General features: G+C 42.3%; 1 protein-coding gene across 1 annotated transcript in view; it reads left to right on the top strand.

The window, feature by feature from the left end:
- Window positions 1–14226, top strand: part of vwde (von Willebrand factor D and EGF domains) — a 43399-nt gene that overhangs the window by 16095 nt on the left and 13078 nt on the right. The window contains exons 12-20 of the mRNA XM_055163372.1: window positions 752–846; window positions 2436–2572; window positions 4633–4803; window positions 6739–6843; window positions 9334–9448; window positions 10309–10565; window positions 11968–12187; window positions 13680–13817; window positions 13850–13859. Of these exons, the coding sequence (XP_055019347.1) occupies window positions 752–846; window positions 2436–2572; window positions 4633–4803; window positions 6739–6843; window positions 9334–9448; window positions 10309–10565; window positions 11968–12187; window positions 13680–13817; window positions 13850–13859 (1248 nt within the window). The remainder of the gene's footprint in view (window positions 1–751; window positions 847–2435; window positions 2573–4632; window positions 4804–6738; window positions 6844–9333; window positions 9449–10308; window positions 10566–11967; window positions 12188–13679; window positions 13818–13849; window positions 13860–14226) is intronic.

Here is a 14226-nt window from a genome sequence, read left to right as displayed (position 1 = left end):
TGTTCATGTTCTGGCTCCGGTACGAGAGGAACTTTAAAATCTCCAGGTGCTCGATGCTGCGTCCATGTTTGGACAACTTCCGTAAACACAGAGCACGCTCGCTGCGGTTGACGTTGTCGTGTCTCCAGTGCACATGTGGGACACTTTTGAGTCGTTTACTGTTCACACAGGGGATCACATACAAGTCACATTTAATTGGAAATGTGAACGACCTCGCAAAAACATCGGATTTCACAAAAAAAAAATCTGAATTGAGCATTAAGCCCTGCAGTCTGAACGTAGCCTAAGATACAGAACAACAGAATTAACAAACGAGTTTTGTGCCACAAAAGGGGTCACGCAGGCTTACACAAAACGAGTGGTAAAACTAAGGGACACACACAAAACTAAACAAGTTCCCAAAATTAAACCACATAAGCCCACAAACAGAATCGAGTGACCAAATTTAAAAAAGGCACAAAACAGAACTAAACTGCAGACCTAACAAACATACACACACAAACACAAAATGGCAGAGTGGCCACCAAGGCCAGCAGCCTCGAACAGGTGCTGCCAATGTTCTTAAACAGGGGGAGGTGGCTGCAGGTGAGGTGGGCATAGACATGCTCCACTAATCACGAGCCAGGGCTCCCACAGCAGGAATCAGGGAGTGCCAGCAAAATATTTTAAGACACACAAAACAAATTACAACTACCCCATAATAAAAGAGATCTTTGGTTGTGCTAACTGCTGGTATGTCTTGCTCTCTCAGGTGTCCCAGTCTGTGCAGTGGAAATGGGCAGTGCTCAGAGTGGGGCTGCGTGTGCTTCCCTGGCTTTGGCTCGTACGACTGCAGCTCTCTGTCTGGTAAAGTACTTAACATTCCCCATTCTGTGTTTATGGAGTCTATAAAACACATGGAGCTGTAAAAGGTACATGCGCCCACTCACTGTAGGCACTAAGTACACGCGAGAACAGACGTGACGTTAGAATCCACAGCCCGTCAGACTGAGTCGGAGATATCAGGAAACGTTTTAATATTTTGACACTTTTTTCCTTAAAGGTGCACTGCGCCGCTTTTCTGCAGCTGGATGTTTCTGATTTTAAACAGGGCAGCTCTGTGTGATGTCACCAGCTACTGGAATAATGAAAATCTGTCTAAAAATATCAGCAGAGTTTATCGGCCATCAGTTGCTCTGCATTGTATCAGTATCATTGTATCAGTATCGGGAGAAATTTAATTTGTCAACTGTCCATTTGACAAATTAAATTTCTCCTGTGCCATGGATTTTACCTGAACGTCTGAGAGATTCTAAACACATATTGTTTTGAGTATTTACTTTTTCCGTTGGAAATGTAATATGTGAGTAATGTGCAGTGTTGTCATGATACTAACATTTCAAACTTGATTTTAATACTAACGAACAGACTCGATACTCAATACCAATTCTAATACCACGATAATAAAAACACTCTTTATTAGATGGTTGAGATGATTGTTCACGCTTTTATTTCATCTTTTGTTTAGATCTTTGTCGTTTTGATTTTTGTTTAGATTTTTGTCTTTTTACTTTTTTTAACACATCCACATTTAAGCGGCTGCAACTTACAAAACGCAGCTGTAGGGTTTTTAACAGGGACTAACAGGTAAAAATGGTTTTAACTTACAGAGCTCTAAATGATCAGGCACCCCAGTACATCAGTGATTTACGGCTCCCCTACACCTCATGCCACACCCTGTGGTCCTTGATGGTCCCAAAGACCTGCTTTAAAACACGGGGGGGGCATCCTTTCAGGCTGTGGCCACCATATTATGGATTTATAGAAAGCAGCTCAAGACACGGCTGTTTAATTAAGCTTTTGGTTGACTGTGTCTGTATGTCGCTGCAGGTTGTTTATTGCACTCTATTAAGCACTTTGTGATTTTTTTTTTATCTGTGAAAGGTGCTCTATAAATAAAGTCTTATTTACTTGAGTCTTACTTCACTAGCTAGGACCACACCAACAACGACATAGTGCGAGAAGAAGAAGAAGTTTATTGATAATGTATGAAGCGAGGCAGAGATGGCTGGGTTAAGACTCTAGGTGGGGGCTCCGTCTCAATCTTCAGTTGGCCCAGCCAGAACAGGACCCCCCCTTGTAGGAGTCTTATGACTGAAAGACACAATAGGGGATGGGAGGGTGGGGTTGAGTTCGCCGAGACAAACTGGGATGATGGGAAAGGCTGCCACAAATAGGCTTCTGGGAAATTAGAGGCGTGGTCGAAGTGAGTTGTGGTTCGCTGGTGAGATGATACATTTTTCAATCATATTAACTACATTTATTTAGACAGCAGAATGTGATTTTCAACATTAAATTGTTGTTGCTGTGAATGTGACTTTTTTGGTACTGACACCTGCTCAAATATCTAGTTTTTGTATCTTTTAGTATTTGTATTTGTATGTGTTCTTGTGAAGATCAGATCCCGGAGATCAGTGAGCTGGAGAGATCCGGTGTGTGTGACGTGCGACAGGCCGACTGCAGCCGCGTGCGTGTGTTTGGACACGGCTTCAGAGACTCGTATCAGCTCAAGTGTGAGTTTGTCCAAGAAAAGGTACTGTCCCCTGTCCTCTGTCCCGTCACACACTCACTCACTCACTGTGTTTACATGCACACGGGGGTAACACACCAAACGAGCCTCTTTCTAGACACAATCTGGCCAGTAAGAGTTGATTTTGTTAGAATTTTTCAGTTTTTCAGTTAGTCACGTTCACCTTTTTGTTGAAAATCAAACTCTTGAACAGGATCATGAACGCTCGTATTCATCACAAGCTCCTGAAATGTTTTTGTCATTTTTGTGCATTTGTCATCATGGTAACTCCTAAACATTCCACCATAGAGATACACGTAGAAAACGCCTGCCATGATGTCGATGCAAAGTACGTGAGCGAGTGTGACGTCGCCCAGTCAAATGAAGCTCATCGAGGCTGCAGTTACAGAATGTGGCAACGTGGCAACTGTCTATTTTTTTATTATTTTTTAAGCCATTATCTATTATCTGTTTTATTGCACGTTACCTTTTTCCTGTTGTTCTTGAATTGTGAGTTGCAACACTGGAATTTCCCCACTGTGGGACTAATAAAGGCATATTTTATCTTATCTTATCTAAGTGGCGGGTCAGCTACCGTAAAATACCAAATAATAGCCGGGCGTTTATTTGTTTCAATCTCTTAACAGACCAGGCTTTTATTTGAGACCAGGCAGCAATGGGGCAAGTGATTAATTCCGTCCTCACAAAAATCCTGCTCAGCAAAACTGGGAAAATATGGTACTCAAATTCTTTTAGCCCATATAACCATAATTTACAGTTTTTATGGCACACCTCGGAGGTTATACGATGAACTGGAGACTGCTTTGCCTACAGTTCCTGCCTCCTCATCCTCTGCCTTTCTCGCCCCTTTGCCACGACTTTCCTTTTACACCACAGCAGCTACGATGACATCGCTGCTTCCTCCGAATTGCCAAACTGAAGTAATATTACCAAAACTCCTCAAAACTGCTTCCATTTTCTGCTTGCAGTGTTGCTCCATCTTTTCTTTTTTACGTCAGTTTGAAAACCGGGATTTTGCAGCAATGTTATCTGTTCCTCCACGTTTTCAGTGAAGCTGAGCCTGATCGGATGCAGCGCAGAGAATCCAGCCTATCCATTCCAAGTCGCACAGCCTGTTTGGTAAAAGCAGGACTGAACTGAAGTCAAACTGCTCCTATGTCGTCTGTAAACATCAGGCTCTTTGTGGCAGTGTTTCCCAAACTTTTTTTCTGGGGATCCATATTTTAAAAGACACAAACCTTCACGACCCAAGTCAATAGACATTATTCGTAAATCACTTAATAAAGGTAGATTTGATCATTATTAAACATTAATGAGGATATTTTATTGTTGCCTGAGTGATCGTGTCTCTGAACAATTAGTATTACTCCAGTTTAAAACAATGAAAAACAGTCATTGAAGCAGCAATAAAAGGATCCATAAGTCGCCTATTTGGACATTAAATGTACAACTTTTATTTTTCTTTTCAACATTCAATTAAACCAGCAATACTGGAACAAAATAGTCATAAAATAATTATTTCTCATGTGTCAGACCTGTATATCACAGACTCAGTGTTGGGGAGTAACAGATTACATGTACCAGAGTACAAATTATGAGTAACTGTATTCAGTTACAGTTACTGTTTCAATGAGTGGTAATTGGATTACAGTTACTTTGTTGAAATAAATGGTTTACACGGCAGTGTTTTCCTGTTTTCACATTTGGGGCTATATCCTCTTTTTTTTTTTTTTTCCTCCGGAATTCCACTCATTGGCAGAAACTAAACCAGGTCTAAACCAGGTCTAAAACAGTTTTTAACAGGACTAAACCAGGTCTAAACCATGTCTCTACAGTTAATTGAAACCCGGCTATTATTTGGTATTTTACAGTATGTCTGTTTAAATATACAGTCTATGCTCTAGTTTTTATTTCATAGTTTTAAGCCTGTTAAAAGTGCTTAAACCGAATGGAACTAGAGTCTATATAAATTGAGACAACAAGCAGAGTGCATGTAAACACAGCGTCAGTGAGTGTAGCTGTGAGCGGTGAAATGTTTCTGTCATGTCTCTGTCTGTGCCCAGTTTGTCGATGGTGAGTGGGTTTTGGATGAGCCCCGGTTGGTCCTGGCCTCGTTCCTAGATGTGACTGCTCTGGAATGCCAGCTCCCCCTAGAGGACAGACGGCTCCCCGCAGTCTCTCAGCAGCCAACAGCGGCAGAAGCCAACAGAGCCGTGTCCCGCTGGCAGATCCGAGTCAGTGCTGTCTCCAGATAACGTGCCTACCGAACGCACTTACATTCTCTCCACTACACGTCTCTTTCAGATTTAGACTCTCTTTATTTAGACAACAGAATGTGATTTTCAACATTAAATCATAGTACTTTCTTTTATATTCCTATGTGCCCCTACATCTGTGTAATCCCTCAGTAATCCAGGTAGGTTCCACAGTGGTCCATGGGCACACACAGAAATTACACAATAGAGTAGCTCACACTTCACAATATATTATAATAACAAAAAGTAAAAATATAAATGGTAATGATAAGTTCAAAATAAGTAGCAAAAATAGCAAGAGACAGGTGTCCAATAATGCATCATTATATACATGTATATTTTTCACTAAGTCTGTAGACACGCACTGTACAAAATATGTACATTTTTTCCTTTCTTTTACCTGTTCTTACTGGACTGTGTGAAAAATCCCTCAGTCGTCCAGGTAGAATCCATGGCAAAAGGAGAAGTTCAATTTGTCAACTGGATAAAAGTTTATTTGATGAAGACGTTTTGCAGTTCATCCATGCTGCTTCTTCAGTTCTGGTCAAAATGTTGATGGACACTTTATATCTGTTTGCAGAGAAGAGCTAATTACAGTGAAACTACTCTGAAACTAACACACCTACTTGTTTACAGTTTCTGTTTGTTAACTCGGCCTATTGAACTGCACTGAGTGTGGCCTCCTATTAGTAGAATCATTAGGGCTGTAATGGAGCTTCCACACCTCTGGACCTGACCTGACTACACCTGTTGTTCTCTTGTTTGTTTTGATTTAGGTTTGAGGCTGGAGTTGTAAATAGGAGATAGATGGTGTCCAAGTCCCCCTTTGCTGTTTAGAGAAGGATTCTCTTTCTTAAGAAAAATGGCTTCTTTAACTCCCCTCTCAAAGCAATTCTTTTCTCTGGCTCAGATCTGTACCTCACTATCCTGAAAAGTTATAAGGAAAGGAATAAGATCCCACACTCAGTGCAGTTGAATAGGCCTAACTAACAGAAACTGTAAACAAGTGTGTGTGTTAGTTTCAGAGTAGTTTCAGTATAGTTAGCTCCTCCTGCAGGCAGATATAAGGCAGTGTCCACCAGCATCTGACCACAACTGAACAAGCAGCTTAGATGAACTGCAAAACATATTTGACCAAATAAACTTTTGTCCAGATGACAAATTGAATTTCTCCTATTGCCTGTTCTTACTGTAAACACATGGAATTCTTGAACTAATTTAGCAGCTTATATCTCTCAATTAATGTTTCTGGAGTTGTGTTTTGTTTCATTCACACATGTTTAACACACACTTCATGGAAGTTTCACTTCATGGAAACCATCTGATGCATTAGGATGCAAACCATCACAGCATTAGGATTCGTTTGCTCAATGGTAGACGGGTTCTTTTTTTTATTTAATCAATCATTGCCATTTTGTCGTGACACATGTGATGCGCTGGAATGCTCAGTGGTGTCCAAGTAATTGCCGACACAAGAGCAAACAAAACAGAGAGTGAACATGTGTGTCAACGATCATTGTCCTTTCTGCGAGGTGAACTTGCGAATTAAAGATGCACACAGAATGTCTGTCTTTGTCTACATCCATCTCAACACTTTGTTTACTGTTGTGCTGTTCTACAAAAGGGACACAGACAGACGCGACAAGTTTAATGTCTCATGGCTTCACAGCTCACAACTGATTGGCCGGTGCGCAGTCTACAACTTCCAGGGTTCTTGCAAACCGTCTAGTGTATTCTGATTCCTGACCTAGTCGCTGGAGAGAAATGGAATTGAGTGGAGGCATTATATGAATATAAGAATAATGCATGCACAGTAGTTACCTTTTTGTCAGTACAGATTAGACTTTTCTGTGGATCCTTGATTTAAAAACCACATACACACAAGCACATTAAATAACCTATATGTTGTGACAGGTTTCCAATGATGGCTACAGCTACAGTAACGCCAAGATCGTGACGCTGTATGACGGGCGCTGCCACATCTGTAATGCCGGGACGGAACTCCTCTGCACGCTCAGGGTAAGATCCAGGATGGGACTTTTTAGTTTGGGTTCATCACCATTAAACAGCCCTTTCTAGTATTTATTAAATTACAGATAAAAAATACTTAGACAAACAAACTTTCTGACTGTGAGTGGGGTCGCCTCTCCACTAGAGTGACCAGATTTTCAAAATAAAAAACTGGGACATCCCTAGTTTGGGACGGTTGGTAATAATAAAATTGTGAAACGAGTGCGTAATTAAGGAAAAGTGTTCTGCACTCGGCCCATTCATGACTAACATGTGATCCGGTATAGTCACATTATCTTTGTGTTTTGGTTGTTTTTAAGTAGCTTTTCTGTATTTTACCAAAACAAATGACAGTTTCTTTACTGTTGGCTGGATCAAATTGGTCAAAAATAGGGACACTAGGGACATTTCTTGTATAAAACTGGGAAAATCACTGGTTTTGGATAAATCTGCTGGGACAGGGGACAGGGTTCAAAAACTGGGACTGTTCTGGATAAACAGGGACGTCTTTTCACCTTACTCTCTACAGATCTGATCTGTAACTTGGTTTGGTGGGATAGTACTTGTGGTAAATATTTATCATAGTTTTACATCAGTGAAGTTGCAGCTAGTCTCCATGTCCGGAGGTCTGGTCGCCGAGGCCCTCGCCGTCGACTGCTGCCCCGATCCCTTTGCACCGACCCCATATGGCTCCTCCCGCGGGTGGTGGGCCCACGTGAGGACGGCCCCATGTCGCTCCTTCGGGCCGAGCCCGGCCGGGCCCCGTGGGGGAAGGCCCAGCCACCAGGCGCTCGCTGGCGAGCACCCACCCCAGGCCTGGCTCCAGGGTGGGGCCCCGGTGACGCCAATCCGGGCGACGTAACTGGCCACGTAACTGGCCAACTGGTCATGAGCTCTGGGTAGTGACCGAAAGGACGAGATCATGGATACAAGCGCTTGAAATGAGTTTCCTCCGCAGGGTGGCTGTGCACTCCCAGAGATAGGGTGAGGAGCTCAGTCACACAGGAGGAGCTCGGAGTAGAGCCGCTGCTCCTCCACGTCGAGAGGAGCCAGCTGAGGTGGCTCGGGCATCTGTTCCGGATGCCTCCTGGGCGCCTCCCTCGGGAGGTGTTCCGGGCATGTCCCACCGGGAGGAGGCCCCGGGGAAGACCCAGGACACGCTGGAGGGACTATGTCTCTCGGCTGGCCTGGGAACACCTCGGGGTCGCCCCGGAGGAGCTGGAGGACGTGTCTGGGGTGAAGGAAGTCTGGGAGTCCCTGCTTAGGCTGCTGCCCCTGCGACCCGGCCCCGGATAAGTGGAAGAAAATGGATGGATGGAAGCTGCAGTTTATGCGGAAACAACTGAAAAGAAAAGCAGAAAAATACTGATATGTTGTCAATCAAACCTTTTGCTAACACTTGCTGGAGCGACCCCTTCTTATTTGTATGCTATTAAAGTTCATATCTTGATGTACGGACACAATAGCGAAATAAAAACATTAGGATCCTGTAGAGTGGGTTAGTACAAACACTTTAAGACCAACATGATGACGCTCACAGCAGCAGTTACACAGAGAGAGCTGACGATTTTTCAATACAAACTGAATTGGAGTAGAAAGAGTCAATGGAGCCTATGGTCTATGGTTCGATCCTTCTCCACAGTTAGTCCAATGAGGTTCATTTGGTCTTTCTATAATTTATGTTATTAGGTTCTTTTTTCTGACCAAGAGTTTGTTTTCATACCTGACATTTTGGACTTCTACACTAGTGCGCTTTCTCAGAGTGGTGGCAATCGTACAGAAAACTCGTCCACCCAAATATAAAATAGAACCAGAGCATAAATATAATGTCATATACGACACACCCTGCATGTCCTCCAATAAAACACACATCGGGGAAAGAGGGAGGATGTTCAGTCCACGAAAAAAAGAACATAGGACAGAATGTGAGAAAGAAACAGTGAAGGCGAAACACGAGCAAGAAAACACAAAGCAGAACAGGAACAACTCAAATCGGCCTTTCTGACCACTGTAAAAGAGAGAAGCACATTATGGATTGAGACAAAGCAAACATCAGTGGGACAGAGGAAAACAAACACCATCGCTGGATTAAAGAGACAATCGAAGTATGGAAACATGCCCACGGGACGATAACAGAGACTAGGAGGCTTTTTTACTCTCACACACCTGGGATACTGTCCTGAGGAAGTGGGACTGCAGATGGCGCTGTCTTCCTACCAGTGACAGTGGCATCAAAACCTGTTTAAATCAGTTGACCGAACACGTCACGGCAATATCACGTGATCACTCTGAGGAAGAGCACCAGACCAAAGACCAAATTGTCAGGTACGAAAACAAACTCTTATAACAGAACCTTATACTACTCCACAATTGTTTCTTTGTTTTGTTTTTTGTAAACTGTTGTTACTCAGGATAGACTGGACTACACTAGTATTTATCGAAATTGTTTCCAGCCTGCTCACCTAACTCTTTGTCACTCTCTGCTCTTGTTGTTCTCAGGAGAAGACTTGTTTTATCTCCGGTGTGTGTTACGGTGAAGGGGAGATCAGTCCCATCAGCCCCTGTCTCTCCTGCCTCCCTGACTCCTCCCCCCACACCTGGTCCTCTGCACACAGTAGGTTCATCACACATATACGTTCTATATGTATGTATATGGCAGAATGTCCAGCAGTTACCATGGTGACGCGATGCACACGTGAGGAAACACTGCCAAAAAGAGTTTTAAAATTGTCTGAGACTCAAGAAAAAAATACAAAAACAGCACATTTTCAGGAGCCTGTGGTCAGTCCGAGCATTCATGGTTCTGTTTAGGTTTGTTATTTCTTTATGGTCAGATTGTGTTAAAATAAAGCTCAGATTAAACTTGAGTAACAGAGCTTCAGACAGAGCAGTGCTTACAGTTAGTATCACAGCTCCAGGGAAGGCTGCAAAGTATCAAGAATTGTCCAAATCTGACCTTTTCTGACGTCCACAGCTCTGAAATGCTGCAGGTGCCTCTGTTTTTCACTGACACGACAGTTAAGCAATTCTCCATAAATACACAAAAACATGATACAAAACTGTACATGACAACTTGTCAGGTCCACACAGGAAAACTGGTTTGAGTCGTGTTTATTCAGAATGTGAAGAGCCTCTCCAAAAAAGTGCAGTGCCAGACGGATCCGGCTCTTGGGCTCTGTAACCGTTTAAAGAAATTTGAACCTGTCAGCAAGAACAACACACACGAGACAGGATTCTGTGTCTCTGAACGGAAGGAGGGGTTGAATAGAGCTCTGGAGAGATCACTAAATTACTTAAACATGCATGGATGACATCTAAAACCTCTTCAGACATGTTTTTGATGAGGGAACAATGTTATAACATGATAGAACATTTTGCATAATACCCCCTCTTTAGAATGTGCCCTACTTTGAACTGAATCTTGTGTATTTGTTATGAGTGGAGTTTGCATTGTTATTTTTTTCTCCTGATCAGAGAACCAGCCCCCTGTGTTCCAGTCTCTCCCCCCTCTCCTGCGCTCCTTCTCTGGGGACAGTCTTGAGTACCAGCTGCAGGCTCTGGACCCAGAAGGCTCAGCTCTGGTCTTCAGTCTGGTCTCCGGTCCTGACGGCGCCTCTGTGTCCCCCGGAGGTCTGCTCACATGGAGGACCTCGAACAGTGAAGGGGACGCACACACGATAAGAGTCTCTGTGAGCGACCGCTGTGCAGCTCAGAGCACAGCGCAAATACAGGTAAGTGCAAAAAAATTCCAAACAGAAGAGTGACGTGTTGTAAATATATAATCACCCTCAAGCAGGTTCCTAGAGAAATGACTGGGACTAGCAGAGGCAACATAAGAACTAAGTTTTCATTGCTTACATCAGACATGTCAAACTTAGGCCTGAGGGCCAAATTTGGCCAATGATATAATTATATTTGGCCTGCGAGATCATATCAAATATGTATTAGAGCTGCCCGCTGGCTACATATAGACTATAGAGACATTATTTATTTAAAATGTTGTTATTATTTTATATTATGTTTGTTCTAGATTCAATGTTTAAGCAAAATTATTATTAAACATTTATTTTAATAAGAAAAGGTTTAACATTACATATCTCGAAAGAAGAGAAAACATGCAAATGTTGTTGAAATTTTTCAATAAATATTTATTTTGACCCACATTTAGTCACAATTTTTAATTTGGCCCTCTGTGAATTGAGACACCATTGGACTAGTGTATATATAATACAGGAGGCAGCACAGTGCCCTCTAGTGGGACAAAAAGATTCCATGCAGTGCAATGACATTATTGAGTATATTAACATTTATACAAAAACTTATAATAACACATGGATGGCTCTGCCCCTTCTTCATTTGAGTTTGAGAGCCCAGGACTAGAGGGTAACTTTCTCCTTAAATTCTAAATATTCTTACGTGCATGGCGATGTGGGAATACTAAAGACACACAACCCTTTAGCTTTCATTATCACCAGTAATTTCAAAATGAAGAAGCATCAGTCACCAAAATGGAGTTATTTTAAAACCAATGATAGTGATTTGTCAGTTGCTCATCCTAAAAGAATTTAAAATATATATGTTTAGTAATATGTACACTGTACGCACAGAATATAAAATAGTAAAAAAAAAAGTAAATAAATAATGTCTCTATAGTCTGTAGCCGGCGGGTCAGCTCTGATACATATTTGATATGATCTCGTGGGTCATTGAGTTTGACATGTCTGCACTAGTCAGTGTCACAGGATTCAGTCATTTTTAAAGCTTTAACTAGGGGTGAGTCGAGACAGAATTCTCACAAGACGAGACTTGACATGAGATAAGGTCCACGAGATCGAGACAAGGTGAGATTTTGATTGAAATGATAATAAACTGTGGCGTTCAGTTCACAGTTTTGTCCTTTACATTTTTATGTATTTTGTGGATTTTTTGCACTGCCTTTTGGAACTACAGCTTCTCAAAATGTTAAGTCACCTGCATTCAGTCCTTTTTTGTCCAATCCAAATGTAAACATGATGAAAAAAATCTCACGAGTATTTCCTCATCCTCATGGAACCTCATTATTTAATTTCGTGACTAATCTGAAGCCCTGTTTAAGCTGCAGCCTCGTGTGTGTGTGTGTGTGTGTGTTGGCAGGTGTCAGTGCTCCCGTGCTCCTGTCTGAACGGGGGCACCTGCGTCCCCTCCCCCCTCCTCCCCCGGAGCACTGGGGTGTACGTGTGCGCGTGTCCCAGAGGTTTCAGAGGGGGGCGCTGTGACGAGGACATAGACGACTGCAAACCCAACCCCTGCAGATACGGACGCTGCATCGACGCGCCGGGCTCCTTCTCCTGTATCTGCCCCGCGGGGATGACCGGTAACCACACACACATCACCAAACACACACACACACACACAGATTTATGTATTTCTATTTATATATTTGCTCTTTGTTATTGTAATAGAATGTGATGCACGAGCTACTGTGTCCAAATCATTTCCTTGTGGATCAATAAAGTTTGTCTCTTAGCTCTTAACAGTATTGCAATCACAACTGAACCTTTGTCTCTAGAGCCTTAACCTGCAGACAGAGACACATCCAAGTTTGTCTCTTTCTCAGTCTACAGACAGACAGAGTGTTTCCCAATCGCCAAGATCCGCGGCTTCTGAAGCACTTCAGACAGATCCTCATCCTCAGAGCTCCGCCAAGTGTTGTTCCAATCCCCCCAAAGCCCTCGTGTCCTCTGTGCTCCACTCCTCCGTTTGGCTCTTTTACCCCGGATGCACAGTTGCGTCCTTGGCCGTCTCGGAGCTCTGCAAATTGCCCATCATTTTATTTAAGCAGTAAATGCATTTTAAAAACTCATTCTACAATCAAAAAGCAGTAAATGCTTTGCTATTTTAGCCACATTGCTGCAGATCAAACCATTATCAGATCAAATGAATTCAAATCAGGACAAATGCAGCAAAATGTCTTAAAGAAGAGGATTGGGAATACAGCCCTTCAACCGAAAATGTTTCAGCCTGTGTATTTATTTCTTTAGGCTAATTATCAGTCTGAATAACTCGATAAGTTGATTCACTCAGTCTTCATTATTCACATGTTTTAATGCATGTGACACGTAAAAACACCCCAGAACACTTTATATTTGTAGAAGCTTTGATGTTTATTAAAACTCAAAGTTTTGTTCTGTTTGATTTGGTCACGTGATACGATGCAGTTGCTTCCTCTGGAGCCTACTCCACAAGTGTTCCAGGAGCTGTGAGCAGGACACTTGCCTCTGCTTCAGAAGAGCTGACTCTGGAGGAGTGTTACAAAGTGGACTTTGGAGGAAGGATCCTGGGAATCGAGAAACAGTCTATGGCTCATGTGAAGCTCAGAACCTCCAGAATTCCCTCCCTGGCTGTTGTTGCTGGGCTTTAGGTAGTGACCATCAGATCAGAGAGAGAGAGAAATGAGAGACTCGAGAGGCTCATCCTGCTTTCTGATTTGATAATTGTTTTGAGAACCAAAACAGCAAATTACAACATAAATAAATTTGTTTTGTAATTGAGAATAAATCAGCATTACAATTGATTTGATTTGAACATGTTTACCTAATTTCACAGTTTTAAATCTAAATCTAAATCTTATATACAGCTCCTTTAAAGATGCACTATGTAACATTTTATTTGGGAGTTCATCACCTACTTGTTTCTATGGATACGTCATTGCTCTTTTTGGAATGTTCCACAGTATGATACCTTATATTTATTCAGTTACAGGTGGTTTTCTTGCTTAAAATACCAAAAAAATACAGGCGTTCTGACTGTGAGCAGGGTCGCCTCTCCACAGACCTGACCTTTAACCTCACTTGATGTGTTTTCAGGTCACACGTGCAGAGAGGACGTGGACGAGTGTCTGTCTCAGCCCTGTTTTCCTGGAGTGGGCTGTAATAACACACTGGGCTCTTTCACCTGTGGACACTGCCCCCCGGGGTTCAGTGGAGACGGGAGGAACTGCACACGTAAGGAACTCTACTGTCACTCAATACATGAGAAGAAAACATATATAAAACGTGCTTAAAGATAAATTTGAGCATTTTAAATTGGAATATTCATCTGAAACAAGTCCTCTGAATTCCAGTTTGGAAAATTGTGAAGCATAAATGTTATAACAAAGTGTGACTCTTCTGGATTAGGCTCTGCAGATCACACAATCACCACGTTTAGTTTTTTTATTTTTTTCCATTTGTGGCAATTACTACCTGACACTGCTGAATCCTACGTGTATCACTGATCAATAAAATTAAATTGGAGAACAATGTGGGCTTATTGGAGCAATGACGTCTTGAATACAGGAGAATAAAGATTTCTCAAACATGCATCACAACAAAATATAACTTCAGAGGGTAAATGAGAGAGGGAAACAACTAA

This window comes from Boleophthalmus pectinirostris, unplaced genomic scaffold (genome assembly GCF_026225935.1).
Source record: "Boleophthalmus pectinirostris isolate CB_2022bp ecotype Guang Dong unplaced genomic scaffold, ASM2622593v1 HiC_scaffold_6, whole genome shotgun sequence".
In the NCBI taxonomy this organism is placed as follows: domain Eukaryota; kingdom Metazoa; phylum Chordata; class Actinopteri; order Gobiiformes; family Gobiidae; genus Boleophthalmus; species Boleophthalmus pectinirostris.
This window is presented reverse-complemented; position numbering and strand designations above follow the sequence as displayed.